Source organism: Diuraphis noxia, unplaced genomic scaffold (assembly GCF_037042655.1).
Source record: "Diuraphis noxia isolate RWA-SAM2 unplaced genomic scaffold, SU_Dnox_SAM2 contig0002, whole genome shotgun sequence".
NCBI lineage: Eukaryota > Metazoa > Arthropoda > Insecta > Hemiptera > Aphididae > Diuraphis > Diuraphis noxia.
Genome location: NW_028301712.1, coordinates 42,904,769 through 42,926,692, shown reverse-complemented (window position 1 = coordinate 42,926,692; position 21,924 = coordinate 42,904,769). Strand labels below are relative to the sequence as shown.

Genomic DNA, 21,924 nt, shown 5'->3' with positions numbered 1-21,924 from the left:
ATTATGTAATACAGAATATCATGATATTATATAGCAGTGAGCTAAAAACACCAAAACTGGTAATTTTCATCATCATCGAACGACTATCAACCCATATATTATTATATTATTTATTATAGATTAGGTTATTTTCAGGCGTGTGATAATATGATAAACGAGTTAGAAATAGAACTACAAATTTTACATTTCTTCAAAAACTAGAAAGATAGATACAGCAGAGTTGATGGATTTACTATCTACCTTAAAAATGCATTAAACATATAGGTAGGTAAATATAGGTATTTTATTTTGTACTTACATTTTTCAATATTATTAATTTTATATTGTTATACGAGTTGGTAACATAATAAATTAAATTAAAGTAAGTATTTTATTATTATTTTTGAATTAATTTTAAACAATCGATAATGACATTTTATAATTTAATTCTTGTACATGGATGATATTGTATAAGAAAAATAGCTTTTAGTTTGATTTAGTAGTAATTTTATGTGGAGTTAAATTTATTAGAATTTAAATACAATTTGTATTTATAATTTGCATGCATAACTGTATTTTGTATAAGTTAGAGGTGGAAGTATTATGTCAACAATTTATTTATTTATGTTAGATTCTGAGCAGAGCGAGGAATGTATTGATTTTACCATGTGTGCAGTGTGTGTTTTTTTTTGTGTCTGTCATCACGTTTTTGGGCAGTAAAAGTGCTTCGATTTTCGACTTCAGTACCTTGTTCGATCAGAAATTGAATTCTAGTTGGTACTTAGGGGGTCAAAAGTAAAAAATTCTCAATATTTTTCTAAATAATCGGAATAAACAAACTAAAAATTATGGGGAAAACGGGAAATTTTACGCACAATCAGTTTTCGACAAAACCGATTGTGGTTTGATGAAACTTTGAAACAAATGACCGCAGATAGGTACTTGAAATTTTCACTCAATATTGATATAATAGGATAATAAAATAATTTATGTAATATTATATTTTTTATGTTAACATATATTAGATAGTAAAGGTACTTACCTAAACCTAACGCTACCAAGCCTTTGGTTTTTTTTTCTAATTGATAAATGCAAAGAAACTTATATTCAAATGTGGGACATATTTAATTGAATTAAGCTCAAAATATTCATCTGAATTGTTAAATATAAAATGCATGTCGATTTTGAAGTTGCTGCTCATGAGGCTGCAAAAACGGTGTTTCCTGACATCAAGATTATTGAGTGTCGATTCCATTTAGGCCAAGCTTTGTGGCGTTAGGTAAGTACCTATACTACCTAATATATGTTATAACATAAAAATATAATATTACATAAATTATTTTATTGATTAGATACAAAACCACTAAAAGCGGGTAAATCGTGGATGTCGCTCTGCTGTACAGACGTACAGTAGCCAGTAGGTTACAAGTGGATTACTGTAATGGATGGAATTAAATTTGAATCCAATGATATTATATCATTGTATACGAAAAACGATTCTGAGCGGAGACGGTTTATCTGTCTAGGATATATATTATAGATCATTAAAAATTTTCAAATATTAGATTTAAAAAGAAAATTTTTATGAATTTCTAGCATAAAATAATTTGCGAATTTTCGTGATTTTTACGTATGTTGTCAAAATTCAAACTTGAATGCTTATAAAAAAAAATTGTGACAATATATATTTCTTTAAATTTGCAACTGCTATTGTAAAAATATATTAGGAGCTTTGTATTAAATTTTCAAGCTTTTCTACCCAACGAATAAATTTTTATTGATATTTATAAAAAAAAAAAACTAAAAAAGTTAAAAATTAAAACGTCAGTAAACAGCTCAAAACAAATCAAAATATTTTGAAAATTGTATCAAATATAAAAAATGCCTAAATAAATATTCAGTGAAAATTTCAAGTATCTGCGGTCATTTGTTTTAGAGTTACACCAAAATAAGAAAATCGCTAAATGAGAAATCTATAGTGAAAATCCAATGTTGTACAAATTTAAATTTCAAATGCTCATAAAAATTTAATTTGAATTTCTGGTGGATATTTATTTTATGATAAAGGTTGAAAAAATTGTAAGAAATCTTGTATTAAATTAAAAATCTTAGTTTTGAAAAAATTTTTTTTTTTTAATTTCTAGCTTAAAATAATTTGCGAATTTTTGTGATTTTTACGTATTTTGTCAAAATTCAAATTTTGAACGCTTATAAAAATGTATAACTATGAATTTATTTTATTTTTCAATTGCTATTGTAACAATATGTTCAGAGCCTTGTATTAGGTAAGATTTCAAGCTTTTCTACCCAACAAATAAATTTTTATCGATATTAATTTAAAAAAAAAACTAATAATGATCGAAAATTGCAAATATCTATGAATAGTTCAATTTAAGAAAATTTTTGAAAATTAAATGGTGGATAGAATATACTTATATGACTTTTCGGTGAAAATTGCACGTATCTATAGGTAGTCATTACTCGTTTGTTTTAAAGTTTCATCAAAAATAGCTAAAATAATTATTTCATAGCGCTAAAAAGGTAAATCGTACGGAATTGGGTTCTACCCGTTTGGGGGACTTATCCCCCTCATCACCCCTTAATTACACACCCTGAAAAGTACTTACCTATATCATATGTTTTATATGCAAATATTATATTATCAAAATTCAAAAGACAGAAATGCATTCAATAAGTACTATTTAGAAATCTTTTAAATTATGTGATGTTATTAACAAGCAGAATTTCCACTGGCAAAGATGTAAGTTATAAGTAGAGCTCAATGGACAAATGAGTCATAGGAAGGGTGGAAAAAAATACTTGAGGTTAGTATATATAACCCATAAAGTAATATTACTATATAGTATATAGTAATACTATTTGTTATAGGTAGCAATAATAAGTAGTATATAGTAATATATTATTACTATTATATATTATTCTATGATAACTGTCTAAGCAATTGTAAAAATTTAGACACAATAATAAAAACTATTTTATGATCAAATTCTGGACCTATGTACAGAACATATATATATATATATATATGCTATATACTCTATAGTTAGGTAATATTTAGGCCAGGAATTAGGATACTGAACATTATATTAAAACTATATTTATAAGTAGTTAAAAAAATGTTAAATGTACTAAAGCCAAATAATTATCTTTTGTTTACGTTTTTAATTGAATTACTATTTTATTTCATTCCAATTTAGATCCTTTGTACAATTTGTACTTACCTACAATTATATAGTTTAGTCGTTATATCAAAGCATTTCAGATTCCTCCTTACTTATTCTTTTATATGGCACAATTTTAACATATTTATGGCCATTCTTACAATGCTCGGTTAGTGCCTGATAACACTAACCAGAAGAATTTATCATGAGTTAACCGATAGAATTCTACCGGTTAGTCTTAACCGATACTTAACCGGACATTGTAAGAACAGCCCTTAGTATTTATCCATGAACCAAAATCTCTAAAAAAGCTAGTAATGCCAGCTGCACCATACACTCAGAGCATGTACACAACTGAGTGTAGACACCCAGCCACACCAAATCATATTTATAGTTTAAAAATGTATGTGATGGAACATTCTTACTTCAATTTACATAATATTAACTGATAAACATAAGCTGTATCCTACCTACTTGTTTATGCTAAAAAGTAATAACCATAGATGGAACTGTATATAGTTATCTTGTGTGTTGGGTCTTATGTGGCACTCGGTTATGCACATGTACTTAACATGATTAAAAGATATGAAACACTATGTCCAAGTATGCAAATAATGAAAATAACTATCACCTGAATGCTATGTCTATTAGGTAGGATGTAAGTCTATTATATGCAAAAAATAATTCATAACTAACAAAATATGTTGTATACAAGTATAAATGTATTGATAGTGATTTAATTACTTAATAAAAATAAATAGTAAAAACAATACATCTCTAAAATAATAAAAACAATATTAAATACTGCAAATTATTTACGTTTTCTTCAATCCAGTGTATTCCATTCCAACAAGAGGATTGGTTTTTTTTGCGTGAAACTTTTTGTAACCAACTTGTTTTTTCTTATAATATGCTTTATCTTTCTTTTTAATCCCTTTATCTTCTTCTTCTTGGGTTTTTATATATTCTTTTAAAGAAGTAGGTACCATGTAATCAGGAACATCTGACATATGATCTTGTAACTTCACTGTATGTAAAGCTTTGTCATGCCTTAAAGACAATAAATCACGAGGATTTTCTTGAAAATATCGCTGTATAAACAATGAACAATTACAAATTAGATAGACTTAGGGCCGTTCTTACAATGTCCGGTTAAGTGTCGGTTAAGACTAACCGGTAGAATTCTATCGGTTAACTCATGATAAATTCTTCCGGTTAGTGTTATCAGGCACTAACCGAGCATTGTAAGAATGGCCCTTAACAGTATTATATTATATTTAAATAAAACCATAGATTTACTTTTAGTTTTTTTGAGTTTAACATTTCAAATTTAATTTCTTTTAATCTAGCTTCTCGGACTGCAATTTTAGTAACAGCTCGCCAAGCATCCTTAGCTCTGTATCTAAATCCCTCGACTTCTTCTAATTTAAAATTAAAATCTTGGAATATGTCGTTTTGTTCTGAAATACCTTGTTTTATGTAATCTTCTACATCTTTTAATAAATTTTGCTCTCTAATATTTAAAAAAGATATAGCTGTGCCCTAAATAAACAACATTAGAAATTATTCATTTAAAAAAAATTATGCATAAAAAAGAACTATCTTACTTTATTTTTTCCTCTCGCTGTACGACCAACTCTGTGTATGTAGGAGTAAATATCTTGTGGAAAATCAAAATTAATAACAATTGACACAAATTGAAAATCTATTCCTCTTGCTATACTAAATTCTTTATCATGTTTACGTTTACTAAAATATAAATATAAATAACTACTATACAGTTAAATTTTGAATATCAAAATTTTTTTTATTTACCTGGTCTTAGTTGAAGTTATTTCATGTTCTTCATCTAAAAATTTTTCATCTGATGCTATTATTATATCATATATATTATCGTTAAACTGATTGATTGTATGACATCGACAACTGGCCGGAAGTTCAGAATTTAATACACAGGTATGAATACCAAATTGTTCCAAAAATAATTTTAACCTAACAAAAAAAAATAATATTACACTCAACTTAATGAAAATCGGAAAGTAATAGGTACTAACTTGTAGCATTTATCTACAGAATTAACAAATACTATAGTTTTTCCTTTCACAAGTTTTAACTTAAAACAACAGTATAAAATTACTGCTTTATCTTCTTCTTCAGCATTCAATTTATAATGTGTTAATTGTGATAAAGGAGCCAAATCAGGTTCTTGCAGTTTTAATATAACAGCATTTCGTAGAAGTAATTTTTTTAATTCCAAAACATCTTCTGATAATGTTGCACTAGCCAAAACAGCTTGATATGTTTTTGGTAAAAATCTGTGGCATATCAGGTGTGCATTCAATCATTCACCATTTAAAATAGTATTAACATTAGACAATTTGTTTTAACTCACTTGATAACTTCTTTAATTTCCTCTTCAAAGCCAAATGAAAATACCAAATCTGCTTCATCGACCACCAGTGTTTGAAGTTTTTTAAGTGTCATGTTTTTTCCTTGTAAGTGAAGCAATGCTCTAGCTGGTGTAGCCACAATAACATCAGGCGGTATTTTTAATAAAGGTTGTTGTTCTTTCATATCAATCTAAGTTAATTAACAGGTAGTTTATATTATAAATTTTCAATAGAGTAATTAATGCATATTGGTTTTCTAACAATGTTTTTAAATTTCTTATTATTTGAATATCATTAACTTTCAAAAAAGTAAAATTGCTTAGAATTAGTTATGAAATATTCACAAGGCAGTCAACGTGTTAATAAGTGATCTACCTACAAAGACTACTAAGATTATCTATAACCTATATTATGTACAAACATATATTGTAATAATCTATTAATCGGCGAAATACTCTTTTAAAGTGATATATATAGCGTGTTGCTAAACATTTTTTGAAATATATGTATATATTTTTTTTTTTTTGTGATATTTTGTTTGATCGATTTTGATATTATTAAATGAACTAAATTAAGTATTATTTTTTATTATTAATTAATATGTTGACTGCAATGAAACTACAGGCTATCACACAATATGCATAATCAGTATGTCAAGTTTATTTCAGTGTCATTCCAAATTTGTATATAATATTGTATTTGAACAAATTTAAAAGTATCCTTTTTTGCACCTTAAAATTGGAATAATTCCCAGTACGCCACAGCTCTTTTTTTAGTGTATTATTGTAGTGTAAAAAGTTAATTATATAAAATCATATTAGCTTATAATTGCCAGTAGTCATATAATGGGGCAGTAATCATCAATTGTAGATGTTGCCAGTCACATGTTAATTAGAGATGATAGGCCACATACTCAACAAATATCTCACCGAATTAAAATCTAATGCGTTCATTAAGTACAGAAACTCACTCAATAAACACTCGACACCTACTATACAGCAGAGCAACTTCTCTGGTCTTTTTATAGTATATAATTATCAGATCTCATATAAATTCAACTTTACTTTTCAATTGTAAAATACTAACTTGTTCAGATATATCTACACATTTAATAACTCTTGAACATTTGATGATTAACTGAAGTATATTCTTAAAGATCTGGTTACATAGTTCTTTACTTGGAGCCAATATTAATGCTTGTGTCCCATAGCTATCAGCATTTATCTAAAGCATTTTTTAAGTTATAAAATTGTAAATATTGGTAATGAATTTATGACAATTTACAAATAATTTATAACTATTGACAGTAAATCATTTTCTTACATCCTTGAATTCCAATATTTTTTGTATTACTGGTATAACAAATGCTGCAGTTTTTCCAGATCCAGTTCTTGCCCTCACCAACATATCCTTGCCTTCCAACAGAAGCGGGATACCACGTTCTTGAACTAGTGTGGGTTCTGTCCATCCTTGGTTCGCAATCGCCTGTTAGGAAGTAAGTTGAAATAAAATTCTTTTTATAAGTTCCTAATAGATTTTAAACATATCCATTCATAAAAGTAAACAAAGAATATAACACCCACTTTAAGTATTCGATCGTCTATATTCATTTGGTGAAAGTTAATATGAGTTTCCATCGTAAATGGAATAGAAGAAATAATTTAAACTTAAAATTAAATTATAAAAACTATATGATAAAGCTGAGAAAACAAGCACGTGCTAGAACGGCCCCATGCAACAATAATACAATGACGTAGTCATTAACATAGAGCGTATTATACTATACTGCATGTTTTGACATATTATCAAAAATCGAAATGTGAGTCGTGAATCGTGATAATCGTTATCATCTAACGAGAAACCTCTGGTAATTGATGATTAAGGATTAACTATTACCACACTGTTACCTAACTACTGGTATATAGTTCTAGCCATGATATCAGATTTAGATGATAATAACCTTCGATCATAATATTATAAGCTTAAAGCTAATAGCACGATTTAAGATATATCATATATATATATATAGCATGATATATATATATATATATTTAGCATGATATATATATATATATATATTTAGCATGACTAAATAGATAGGTATGATCACATCTTTACTGATACGCACATTTCCCTTCAGACCCAGTCTGTTACTCAGCTCTCGGCTTCTCATTGACTATCCATATTATCAAATTGTTCGACAGTATTCCACTCGACCTTTTTACTTCCACTGAGGCAATTTAAAAAGCAGCAAACCGACATGTTTCAATGTTTGTATTAAATTAATAAGTCAATTAAATTAATTAATATTAGCAAAGAAATTGTCAAATTGAATTAATAAGATGTAAAAATTGTAGTATCGTAGTGATATCATGAAATAATTTCATATTATAAAATATTGGCGCCAAAATTATAACGGCAAATGAAATAACGAGAACTACAGTAGGCGTGGTGCGCTAGAATGAACGAGAACTAGTCCTATACTAATTGTATAGGCACAATTATGTAGCCATCATGTTTAATGATATGACGTGACGTTTGGGCAAAACAATTTCGAGTTATTATTAATTTGTTTATTTGGTGTTCAGTGTTCACTCGTTCACAGACTCACAGCGTTTGTCGTTTCGAAATTGGAACACATTTTTTACTGTCATATTGTATGTCTCGAGCCTGTCCCTTGTCGTCGAAAATTATTTTTCACATTCTAGCTTTCATAGTTTCAAACTGCTTTCTTTGAAACTTGAAAGTACCTATTGTGTTTTGAAATGTTTGATAAATGATCATGGTTTTATTATAATGATAGTTAAAGTATGAATGTTGAAAAGCTTAGTTTTTGGTTGCATTATTTTACTTTTGATATTCATATGATATACCAATAAATGGCGAATACACTTTACTAGACTAGGTATAAGGTAACTACTGCCTACTAAAATGTTAAAATACAATAATGGTTTGATTAAATAGTGTATTCTTACCATTAATTGAATAATATTTTATATAATATATTTATATATTGTGTAATCAAGTAATTATATTCTAATAAATAATATTTAGTATAGTTGTGGATCATTTACGTTAACAAATACATAACAATTATTTTATTATTTTATTGGATTTCATCATTGATTAAAGTATAATATACAAATATAAGTACCTACCATAGGCGCAACTAGATCTCTAAAACGAGAGGTGCTAAGACTGTGAATACATCACAGGGCCGTGGGGGGAAAAGTCCCCCACACCCCCTACACATAGACTAACTTTAATCGATACATCAAAACTTTAAAAAATATATTAAGACTTTTTACAAAAATAAAAAAATGAACAACATTTCTACTACTACAATATCAGAAACATATTGAAACATTTTAATTTCATCATCCTGTTAAATAAATAATAATTTATAGATTTGAAATCAGCATAAATTTTCTGGGTTTCATGCAATTATATTTATTCAAAATAGTTTCGGTGTTTATCTGATTGAATAAATCTTTTTCAATATTCAACAAATATAAATAACAAATTTATTATACGACCAGACAGTTACCTATACATTTTTTCAGGAAATTTCCTATCATTTAAAAACATACAATTCATAATATTAGGTATATAATAATAATTATATATAAAAAACAAGGGGTGCTAAATTTTAACTTGGGGATGCTAAAAACCTTTTTGCACCCCCCTAGGTGCGCCACTGGTACCTACAGTAAATAAATTTATTACATACATGTATTTAAAATGTTTAAGACATTTATTGAATTATTATGTTATTTTTTAGCTTAAAAAAAGGTAGGCAGTATAATTATTAATTTTATACTGAAAAAAAAGTAACTAAGTTAAGTTACTTTTATTTTCTAATTAACTTGTAACTTTTGCAAGTTAAAAAAAAAATATAGGTAACTTTTAGCTTTAAACTTAACTTACTTTTTTCTATATTAACTTGGCTTAACGAGTTAAAAAAAATAGTTAACTTGCCCAGCCTTGCTATTTTATGATTTCAAGTGTATATTAATCTGAGAGTTTACAATGAGGTAACAATAAACTAGTTCTAAATATATCATTTTGGTAAATTTAATTTAATAATTATATTTTAATTAATAAATAACTCGTAAAAAACCGAGATACACAGATAGATAGATAAATAGTAATTAGTGTTATAGTAAGGAAATAAGAAATTAAGAATTAAAATTTGTAAGTAAGCCATTAATCAATCATATTTTATTGGGATAGTTAGAATACCGGCCGGCGTTATTGCCTAAACGTGACGTCACACGCGCTACATGATGTTGGCGTCAAGATATTTACTGTATGCCGCGTCTATTAGCTTATATGGTCGAAGATAATAACTGATGGTTGACCAGAGACTTTAAATTTTAAAATCTCTGTGGTTGACGACGAATGGATCTTCATAGGAAAACATTTTTGTATCCGCATATAATATTGTCTACATTTAACCCCTGTTTTGCAGCTATCAAAATGTGATAACATTGATAAAATAATAACATCATTTTCATTATAAATTATAATTATTATAACATAATATTATATTTTATTGTAATTAAATTTAATGGTTTTATACATCGCTAAATTAAAATTAAAATGGTTAAATAAATTGAATAATACAAAATTCGAAAAAACATAATATTTAATTGTAGTCGTCAAAAAAAAAAAAAAAAATGGAAAGGGATGATTAGCGCCCGCAGACAAATAATTTTAAAGAAAAAAATTAAAATTTGGAAAAAATTTTACATTAGGAATACATCACACTGAAAACTGCATAATATGTGTAATCTTAAGCTAATCAAAACCAATAAAACATTTAATAATAATAAAATCATGATAGAATTATTATTATTTGAAGGGAAAATTGATATTAAAATTTAAAAATTAAGTACCTATACAAAAAAAACTTAAAGTTAAATTAGTTAACAAAAAAATGGAAACTGATGTTTGGCGCCCGCAGTCAAATGTTTTTCAAGAAACAAAAAAAAAAAATCAGAAAAAATTATATGATGTAAGAATACACACTAAAGACTGCAGTATGTAATCAATGCAATACTTAAACAGTCAAGAATAAAAAAATCGCATTAGCATGATTACTTTGAGGGCAGATGGTTGCTAAAGTTTAACAATTGTGCACACAAAAATCAAATGGAGTTATTAATGAAAAAAAAAAATGAGAAGGGGGACCTGGAGTCAGCAGGCAAATATTTACAAGGAACAAAAAAAAATTTGAACTTACTCCAAATATAAACAAACTTAAATTAATAAAAAAAATAAGGGGGGATGGGAGACCTGGAGGCAATGAGGACGCAGTTCAAGAAGCAAACAAAATTATGAATTTACTCCCAATTGAAAAAAAAAATTATATTAATGAAAATAAAATGAGAAGAGGTGACCTGGAGCCTGCAGTAGCCAAATATTTTCAAAGAAGCAAAAAAAAATTTTGAAATGACTCCAAATGTTACCATAATTAAATTAATGAAAAAAAAATGAGAAGGGGAGACCTGGAGCCCGCAGGAAAATGCAATTCAAGAAGCAAAAAAAATGTTGAACTTACTCCAAATGTTAACATACTTACTTTAATGAAAAAAAAATCAGAAGGGGAGACCTGGAGCCCGCAGGTAAATGCATTTCAAGACGCAAAAAAAAATTGAATTTACTCTAAGGTAACATTATAAATTAAAGAAAATAAAATGAGAAGGGAAGCATGGGAGCCCGCAGGCAAACGTTTTTCAAGAAGTAAAATCAAATTTTGAACTATAACTCCACATGTTAAAATACTTAAATTAATGGAAAAAATGAGAAGGGGAGACCTGGAGCCCGCAGGCAAATGTTTTTCAAGAAGCAAAAAAAAAATTTTGAACTTACTCCAAAAGTTGACATACTTAAATTAATGAAAAAAAATGAGATGGGTGACCTAGCGCCCACAGGCAAATGTTTTTCTAGAAGCAAAAAAAAATTTGAAAAAAATTGATTAGAAATAAACACTACACACTGCAGTCTATAATATTCAAATAATTAATCCGGAAAATTATTAGTGAAAATTAGATTATTGAACAATGATTATTTTGAGCACTACAGGGTACTAATGTTTGAATTATGAAAATAAAAAAATTAACTATGTTTAAATGAATAGAAAAAAAAATGAGAAGGGGGGACCTGGAGCCCGTAGGCAAATGTTTTTTAAAAATCAAAAACAAATTTTGAACCTACTCCAAAAGTTGACATACTTAAATTAATGAAAAAAAATGAGCAGGGGGGACCTGGAGCCCGCAGGCAAATGCATTTCAAAAAGCAAAAAAAATTTGAATTTATTCACAATTGAAAAATAAAAATTAAATTAATGAAAAAAAATGAGAAGGGGAGACCTGGAGCCCGCAGGCAAATGCGTTACAAGAAGCAAAAAAAAAAAATTGAAAAAAATTAATTAGAAATAAACTCTACACACTGCAGTCTGTAAGGTTCAAATTATTAATCCGAAAAATTGTTCATAAAAATTAGATTATTGAACAATGTTTATTTTGAGGACTCCAGGTTACCAATGTTTGAAATATAAAAATAAAAAGATTAACTATGTTTAAATTAATAGAAAAAAATGAAAAGGGAAGCATGGGAGCCCGCAGACAAATGCATTTCAAGAAGCAAAAAAAAAAATTGAAATAAACTCTACACACTGCAGTCTGTAAGGTTCAAATTATTCATAAAAATTAGATTATTGAATAATGATTATTTTGAGGACTCCAGGTTACCAATTATGTTTGAATTATAAATAGAAAAAATCAAAAAAATTTAGAAGGGGGGCCTGGAGCTCGTAGGCAAATGTTTTTCAAGAAGCAAAAAAAAATTTGAAAAAATTTGATTAGAAAAAAACACTACACACTGCAGTCTGTACTATTCAAATTATTAATCCGAAAAATTATTCATAAAAATTAGATTATTGAACAATGATTGTTTTGAAGACTCCAGCTAGGTTACCAATGTTTGAATTATAAAAATAAAAAAATGAGAAGGGGGGCCTGGAGCCCGTAAACAAATGTATTTCAAGAAGCAAAAAAGATTTTGAACCGACTCCAAAAATTACATACTTAAATTAATGAAAAAAAAAATGAGAAAGGGGAAAAATGTTAAAATGTTTAAATTTAAATGTTTAAATAAATAGAAAAAAAATTAGAATGGAATCATGGGACCCCACGGATGAATTATTTAATAATTATTTTTAATTATTATATACTAAATACTTTTATTTAGATTTGATTTAATAAATGATATTATATGATCAGAGGATACATTATTATATCATTAATTATTTTTTATGAAATACTGGTATAACACTACCGGGTGATTCTTTTATCATTGAACACTCATTATTTCTCACTATGATTTTGAAAATATTTTTTATCTTTATCATTTTCTAAGTTTCTTACTTTTTTGAATTACAACATAGAGTTTTAATTTCATATTCCAAAGCAGAATATTTTTCTAAGTATTTTGATTCATAAAAATCGAATTTATGACGAGTAGTTTATGAGTTATAAGTATTTAAAGTTTAGATTGGCAGAGTGGAGTAGTACGGGGTTACCCCGCAAAATGTTAGTCCACTACTCCGCTTGTCTATACTTTAAATACTTATAACTCATAAAATACTCGTCCTAAGTTCGATTTTTATGAATCAAAATACTAAGAAAAATATTCTGCTTTGGAATATGAAATTAAAACTCTATTTTGTCAATCAAAAAAGTAAAAAAATTATAAGAATAAAAAATATTTATAAATATAATTTTTTAATAAAAACGTTGGTTTTTTAACAACTTTAAATTATGTAAAATAATATTTCCAAAAACATTAATAATTTTTGAAATAATGAGTGTTCAATGATAAAAGAATCACCCGGTATAATGACTTTAAAACATACTATATTTCCTCAGTTATATTTATATACTTTCTCCTCTCATCGTTATGTTCACAATGTCGAATACCTTGCTAGTTAGTAGGAAAAGATCATTGCTAAGAGAACGACAAGTGATGATAGTCATCTATCATCACCATAGCTTCGACTCACCATAGTCACTATAGGTTTACTAACCTTCTCATGACTTACGTAATCATCTGCTAGTCACGCGGGGAAGGCAGTGCCGTAGCCAAGATTATGCTACGTCACTGGGTTTAATAAGAATCATTTGAATGACGGTTGAACAATAAATAGTATTCGGGTATCGCGTGACTAACAGAAGTTACCTAGGACACTTTGAATAAAAAGATCCTTAGTTGGTTTCCGATATAAGTGTTTGCTTATCAAGTTGATATATTGATTGTTCACCTCTTAGAATTTAGATCGTACATCAATACCACCGAATTCTATTCCTATGTTAAGTCTATATATTGAACATTTAGGATAGGGGCATAGGATAGGGCCACATCATAATCACCACTTTCCTCTCCATGGTACGCGCCATTTTTGCTGATAATAGCATATTGGGCATTTGGATATATTTTTCACTCTACAAGATTTTTAAGACTTCAGCATCACTGTCATACACTATAGATAAATCCATATCAATCTCATCCACGTAATCAATTTGAAACAAATATATCATAGAGTAATATAATAGTATTACAGAAATACTATTACTCTATGAAATATATAAGCGTCGAAATCTCTGACGGATATGGGTGGATACGAGAGGTTAGGCCTTCAGAAATTGGAATTCGGTCTCATCTATAATATAATATCATCTAAGGTTGACATCACAATAACTGTGAAATTGACCAAGTACTATTGTTTAAAACTAAGGAATCTTAATGATAGCTGTTGAACAAAAATTTTTATGTTTCGCACTTGTAAGAAAAAATGAAAACCTTGGAAAGGCGAAACGTCATCTATAATGCAAAACAACTTTTAATTATAGGTATATAAATATAAGTGGTTTATAAATATATTTTCTTTTAACTTTACATATTTCATAGAATTACTAAGACGATTAGTCTTTTTATTTTTATGGTATCTAGTAAAATGACCCTCCACACCAGAAATAACTAAATATTACAATTTTGGATATTTAAGGTAAATAATCTAAACATTTTTTTTACACAAATTTTCTTTTCAATAAAATTTATTAAGTGATAATTAGTAGTCTTTATACATTACAGCCCCTGTATTATTTTATGAGATATTAATGTATTATATAATAATAATGATTAAGTGTCCATAAGAAAATTATTATATTATCTCAAACGACTTACGTTTTGTGAATTATTATTTATTAACTATAGTACCTTATATATTTAAGAAATGTACAATTTTTATTCGTATTATTTTTATCACTTTATCATAATAGACTTTTTCTAAACATTAGCATCGTTTACGATGGCTATTATCATTCTGTAGGTTACAGGTTGTTTTAAAACATTTGAGCATGTTGGTCAAGGATTCGTCCCTAAAAACCCAGGTGGTCACCCATCCGGGAGCTAGCGACGCCAGACGATGCTTGACTCACTTTGAAGACAACAACCAACACAGTGCTCTACAAAATGCACTTTTTGTGTACCCAGCTATTTTATTCTGAATAAATATTTTATTTTAGGTATTGGTACACAATATCCTATTGCAGTAGTGTGTATATAGTAGGCCAAAGGAAAATCAATTTTTCTCAAGGCACCAATTGCGTGGTTATTATATTAGCCTGGCTTCACTGCTTGGTTTGAAACACATGTTAATAGGACGAGAAATCGTCACTAAGAACCCAGGTGGTCGCCCATCCGGGAGCTAGCGACTCCGGTCCATGATACGCGTAATCGACTTTGATCAACCGTTGTGCCTTACCATAAGTCTCCAAAATACTTTTTAAAACATATAGAAACCATAATCTATTTTATTATATAAGATAAATAGATAACATGTCTGTCACTTAAAATATTAAAAACAAATAAAATTACGCGACAACTTCAGATAATTAAAAAAAAAAATGTCTAAAATCATTTACCTATATAACCAATTTTTGTATTTCATTACTGTCGTTCATCTATTTTAACAAGTTAATTTGCTTAGTATAATACTCCTTCCCAATCCTACAAGAATAAGTGTATTATAATTGTCAAAAAGTTAAATGTCCGAAATTTAGACTGTATATATGAAAAAAAATTACCCATCACCAGATCTCATTTCTTTCATTATTCTAAATTTGAATAAGTGGAATATAACTGGTCGTAAAAATTGCTTCTAATCTCTTAATATTATCATAGGCGTAATCTGGTGTGGCATTGGTGAAATGGACTTATAGCGTTAGCACCCAAGATTATTATTATTATTTCAGTTATTATTAATGTTGCACATTCCATAAACAAAATATACATGAGGTTATTGCAAAAAATTACCCTTGTATATTGTATATCCATACAAAAAAAAAATGTTTATTATAATTTAGGTTTAAGTATATGTATTTTTTGAACCCTATAAACAGGGCGTATTCAACAGCATGCATTTGATGATTTTTTAGTGCATAAAAGTTCTTGCTCTATATATACAGTTATTATAATAACTATACTACTTCCGAATTCCAATCATGCCTACTTTCAAGTTTATTATTTTAATTTTAATTAATATCCAGTCTTGTAAAGTTTTTTAATAAAAGTACACAAATACTATTAGTCATAAATTATTTTATGTTTAGTGAATATAATAATTCGCCATCATGCCCTAGTATAATAACCTAAATGTCCAATAGTGTCAAGTATAATAACATTATAATAAAGCATTTACTGAATTTATATATTTCTTAAAAAAAATACATTTTATATTAATGTAAATAAATAGTTTTTGTTTGGTTTCTTTTAGAAAAAATGTATTTTTATATAAATATTTAAATGACTTATAGAATTTGATTTTTTTTCGAAAAATAAAAGTACCTATAATAATTTTATGTTACTTATTTTAAAGTTTTCTTTTTTTTTTTTTAAATATAAAAAGCTGTAATAATATAATTATATTTGATAAAATTGTAAATATAAATAAAATTTATGTTATTTTAAAGATTTGAATAAAATATTAATTTGATTGATTAAATATGTTGACAAAATATGCAACGACTAATGAGTAATAACCAATCATACTTTTTAGTTGGTCTTTCACTAGAATTGAAGTAAGCATTTTTACGAGGTCAACTTTTTTATTAATTTAAGTTGGTAAATTGAGATTTACAAATTTAAACAACAATAATATTATGAAGATATACTTTTGTACAATAATGTTGAGTATATTGTATATTGTACCTATATATTATTTTTGCAGTTTTTTTGATATCAGGTTTGTAAATGTTCGTTATATTCTTGACTTATAAGTTATAAGTCAATTTTGAAACTTCAAACAGCTTCTCCCAAAACTAGGTACTAAAATACGATTGGTCATTTTTGGCATAATGGCAATATTCAATGTAGAGTGTGGGGACAGCGCCCTCATTGGCTACATTTTGTGTTGTTGCATGACATTCCTACAAACTTTTATAATACAGTCAACAATCAATAGCCTATTCAACTTGATAACACTTAAGAAGATATCAGTGTATTTATTTTTTCTCTCTCTGACCCACGCACAATATACCAAATTGTACGTTTATCATTATCGTAAATGAATATGTTGGTATAATATACGTGGGTTAGAGAAAGAAAAGATACACCGACATCCTCTTAATCAGCCTAACCAACCTTCTCTTTTTATTCTATCCAATAAGTCGAAGGTTGTAAGCCTATTGACTTGGTGGTTTCTGCCAAAGGGTCTGTTACCTTTGCAATTCAAGATCTTTTCCTACGTATTTGGCATTGTTAACATAACTAACCTACCTAACTATTCCCCCTTCACCCACCTAACCAAACCTAACCCTCTCCGTCACCCAAATCTATCCATTTATTATCTCTTTCCATATCCCTCTATACCCCCTCACTCTCACCCTATCATTCTTTCTCTCAAACTCACTCTACCTTCTCTCTCAGACCCTAACTATCTCTCACCCAATATCTCTCTTATCCCCTCTCAGTCTCCCAAATCCTCTCTAATCCCCTCTCTCACACCCTATAACTCTTTACCCCTTTATTCTCTCTCCAACCTCTCCATCGCACCTACTCTGTCTATCTCCCTAATCCTCTCTCTCCCTATCTCTCTTTCCTCCTATCTCTCTCTTTCCCTATCGCTTATTTACCATATCTTTTTCCATCGCTAGCCATTTCTATCCTCCCTATCCCTCTCCCTCCCTCTTCCTTTCCCTACCTATCCATGTTTATCCTCCCCCTCTCACAACTCTCCCAATCTCACACTCCCAGTCACTATAGTACCTACAGGTCATCGTACCTGATAATCAGTGAAAATATTTAAATATCACTGAGGAAATAATTTTAAAAATATTTAAAAATATTACACCTCACCAATTTTCTAACTTTTATCGTGATTTTATTTATAATCGGAATAGTGTCATACTAGTGGTTTCAATACAAATAATTTTAAAATAGCGAGCAATGTATTCTCAGATCAATTAACAATATAAGTTAGGTACTAAAAAAAAAACCTACTTACCCCATATCCGAATCATAATCTTCAAAATACTGCATCGTTGACATATTTCACACTGCTGAATATGATATTTTATTCTTATTTGTCAAATTTTCACTGACGAATACCATTTCTGAAATTATACGCACTCAGTAAAAATTCAAAAATATTTTATGATCTTTGAGTTTTTAGTCATTACAGATAATAATAATATCTAAAATAATCAATTAATATATAATTTTGATTCTGCCTACCTAGTATTTTGTTAATTTGTGTTTTACAAAAATGTATTAATGTTTTACATTTTATTCAAGAACTTATTAGTTTTTTAGGTACATATACGAATAATAGTTTATATGTGGGTTAATCATTATTGCTTATATTAGTTGGTATATTTATTTTATTTCAATACTATATAAATATTATACCAATTAATTGTATGTTAATTTTAAAAAAAAATTGTTTTTAGATGTACAAGATTATAAGTCTCCCCTATGGGTATGATATAGATATTAGGCCAACACCATAGGTTATATTATATCACACTATGATATGTCTAATATTACAGTAAAGAAAAATTGTATACTAAATTAATAGTTTCCTATGACCTAGTACTTCCTTCACTTTTTATTAAGTGTTCGACTACTACGGTTTTTATAGTTACATAATTAAAATGTACTGCTCCAATATCTTTTATTTCATAATGCCGTCTGATGAATGCAAGACTACGGTTTCGTCAGTAAAAAAAATTAGATTATGTGGAAAATATTTTCATCGGAACTATGCTCCTAACTTTACATAAAATAACACTGTCATTCAAAACTGGATATGCGAGTCGTGTGAGAAGACAAGAATTGTGTACAATTGTAACATTTATGTTTTCGTTGCCACTAGTTCAAGAGGTGGGGGAGAGGACTTTGCTTTTATAAATTACACAGGGCCTAGCAAAGTCGCAAATCATAGCACCGGCACTGGATAGAACTATCTTCTTTCAAAATCGTTTTAAGTAGAGATAAAATAATATATTATTGAATTGAATTCAGGGCATCCATTATATTCTACTCATTGACTGTATATCGTAAAATTTGATTTCCCTTTCGACTTTCCCTGCTTTATAAAATTATTTAATGTTTAATAAATTATGGTGTTGCTTTAATTTGCGATTGGTTCACAGCAGACGTCATCGCAATATTAATTAATTTTATAATTTAGTCGTTATTCAATTCGTCTAAGTCAATCCAAACCCTAGAACTTTACGCCGGACTTATAGCTTTTTGTGGCAGTGGGGTAAAGTTTAAATATTATAATGTAACTAAACGTTAAAAATAAGTTATAGTGAAAACAATTTTTTATTATGCTGCAGGACATTATAACGCTGGGATGTGATACCTTCTCTAGTAATTCAGATGAAGAGTGTACGACACTACTTATGCTTATTTAATTGTTAAAAAATATTATTATTCTACAATTTAAATGTGTCGTCGTCGTTTGTGCTCGCGCATGTTTTATGTCTTGTGCGCTCGGGAATAAAATACGCGTCTACATCACCCGGGTAGCAGATTTACCAGTTACCTAATTAATATCAATTTTAACACTAACAGTAAAATATTTAAGCCCCAAAAAAATAGTTTATCAATAAACTTACGCATAAATCGAATGTTTGGATTAAATATAGCCATATCTAGGAACTGCTCTCCTCTTCATCTATCTTCGTCTCACTCTGAACTGAAAGTGTCGAGTTATTTAATTATTTTATGAAAATAACTTGAACATAATGAAATATGAAATAAAATAAAATTGTGAAACGTCTCCGCGACAAATGCCGAGTGATGACGATACGATTGTCATCTGCCACGGATGATAGATACTATAATATTATATAATCATCGTTGATTTTCAAGTTTATCACTTTCTGAATGATAAAATACATTTTTATTTCATTTTCCGAACTAGCAAACAATTCTCAATTCATAACATGGAACTCTGCGTAGAGGCTATCTACTATCTAGCTAAAATTATAATTGTTGTCGTAAGTCCATTACTTTTTCAGCACGCGTTATAATATGCGACTATATAAATTCTTGAAATCAAATGGTATTATTTTTAATATTACCAATATTAATTTAATTTTGAATTTTCATATTATCCAGAAAAATACTATTTACAAATGATGTAATATAAAATATGGAATATATTTTAGAAAAAAAATAATATTTATTATTAATTCCGTAAAAATTTATATTGATAAAAAACAATATATCGAATTAATTAGAAAAATTCGGTACTATTATAACAATAATATAGTAGTAAAAGTGTAACATTATATAGTTCACCTGTATAAAAAGGCATCAAAAAATTACGAGCCCACGAAGCTATAATTCATAATTCTTACTCATTAATTATTATAATGACTCATTATAATTCATGACTTGTGATCATTTCTATTATATTTTGTTATAATTTTATTACAAAAATAGTAAAAATGCCTACCTATAGTACCTCCTACCTATACTGATTATGTATTAATTGTATTATATATACATTCATTATTAATATATTCATTCTCAGTTTACGACATTATTTAAATTTAATAGATATTTTGAATAACCTATTACCTATATTGTAAATAGGAATTTTAAATATAATTTATTTGTTTAATTATAAATTTTAAACAATAGGTAGGTACAGTAAGCACATTAAGACTCAAATAATATATATTTAAATGAACAAAATACTAAACTTAATTATGCTGAGTTAAAAATATACCTAATTATTAATTAATTTACCCATTCTCGCTCTTATATGTATTATAATTCATATTATTATATAAGTATTATGTGCTTGTGAACTATTATAGTACCAAGTTATTTTGATAACGGAAAATCTCGAACTATACAAATGGGTATCGGTAGCGACGTATTGGCACGTAAAATGTTTTAATCTCATTTTCAGTGATTTTGTGTTATGCGAATTTGTTCACATCATATTCTACACGGTACGTTTGTAATTATTTGAAAATTACATGAGATGCATGAGTCAATAAACCATGATTATAAATTTATAGCTATAAAGATATTTCGGGTATCCGGCAATTACTCAATGGTTAGGTACGCGATATCTATCATATTTATAAGACTTGTTTTTACGCCGAGTGTACCAGGCGTAGGTATATACTACCAAAAATTTCAAGGTAAAAAGTCCAAGTAAAAAATCCGTAGTTAAAAATTCCGGTACATATAGATAATTAGGTAAAATGAAAAATGAAAAATACGATGTGTAATGTATATAATATATGTGTATAGTGATGCGCAATCAAACTTCCAATATTATTATTTATTATTAATATAAATTGTGACTAAATGATTTACCTGACCCAATAAATTATCTTGTAGGTAGATATCAATATGGCAATAACACAACATTTTTTTGAACATTAAACTCGCGAATTTTTGACGGTAAATAATTAAATTGATACGCCATAATATTATAGTAACATTATAATTATTGAATTTTTTTATATATTAGGTATTTAATACATCATATTGTTGTAGTATATTGTATATTATTATACCGTACTTTATTTTCTATAGGACTTTTTTAACGCGTATTGTTTGCACGTGGGTTTTTTCGATAGTTCAATTTTGTATCAAGTTATGCGTATATAAAAAAGCGTAAATTAAAAATGTTCACAACTTACTTAAAAACTAAATTATCGTAAAAAACTCACACAAAAATAATGTTCTTGTCGTCAAGTATCATCATAATAAGTCAATTTACTCTAATTTTTAAACTAACGGAGTTAAATATAAAAACGTAAATTCGCTATGTTACC

At 27.8% G+C, this 21,924-nt stretch overlaps 1 protein-coding gene across 2 annotated transcripts; it reads right to left on the bottom strand.

Annotated features, from left to right (window-relative positions):
- Nucleotides 1-3,861: 3,861 nt before the first annotated feature.
- Nucleotides 3,862-18,217, bottom strand: Ddx56 (putative ATP-dependent RNA helicase DDX56). 2 transcript variants are annotated; one of them, XM_089220399.1, is made up of 9 exons: nucleotides 18,117-18,217; nucleotides 6,875-7,036; nucleotides 6,638-6,775; nucleotides 5,554-5,741; nucleotides 5,216-5,476; nucleotides 4,977-5,153; nucleotides 4,769-4,910; nucleotides 4,461-4,703; nucleotides 3,862-4,252 (listed from the first exon to the last, which is right to left on the bottom strand). In XM_089220399.1, exons 2-9 carry the CDS (start codon nucleotides 6,956-6,958, stop codon nucleotides 3,977-3,979), a joined length of 1,509 nt encoding a protein of 502 aa, XP_089076525.1. In that variant the 5' UTR covers nucleotides 6,959-7,036; nucleotides 18,117-18,217; the 3' UTR covers nucleotides 3,862-3,976. The 2 variants fall into 2 exon arrangements, with proteins under 2 accessions (XP_089076525.1, XP_089076524.1); XM_089220398.1 differs by lacking the exon at nucleotides 18,117-18,217 and adding an exon at nucleotides 7,135-7,339.
- Nucleotides 18,218-21,924: the final 3,707 nt, after the last annotated feature.

Coding starts and splice junctions, on each gene's coding strand:
- Ddx56 (XM_089220398.1), bottom strand. CDS start 7,188: ATGGAAACTCATATTAACTTTCACCAAATGAATATAGACGATCGAATA. Junction 5,154..5,215: donor TCTGTAGATAAATGCTACAA/GTTAGTACCTAT, acceptor TTTTTTTGTTAG/GTTAAAATTATTTTTGGAAC. Junction 4,253..4,460: donor TAAACTCAAAAAAACTAAAA/GTAAATCTATGG, acceptor TTGTTTATACAG/CGATATTTTCAAGAAAATCC.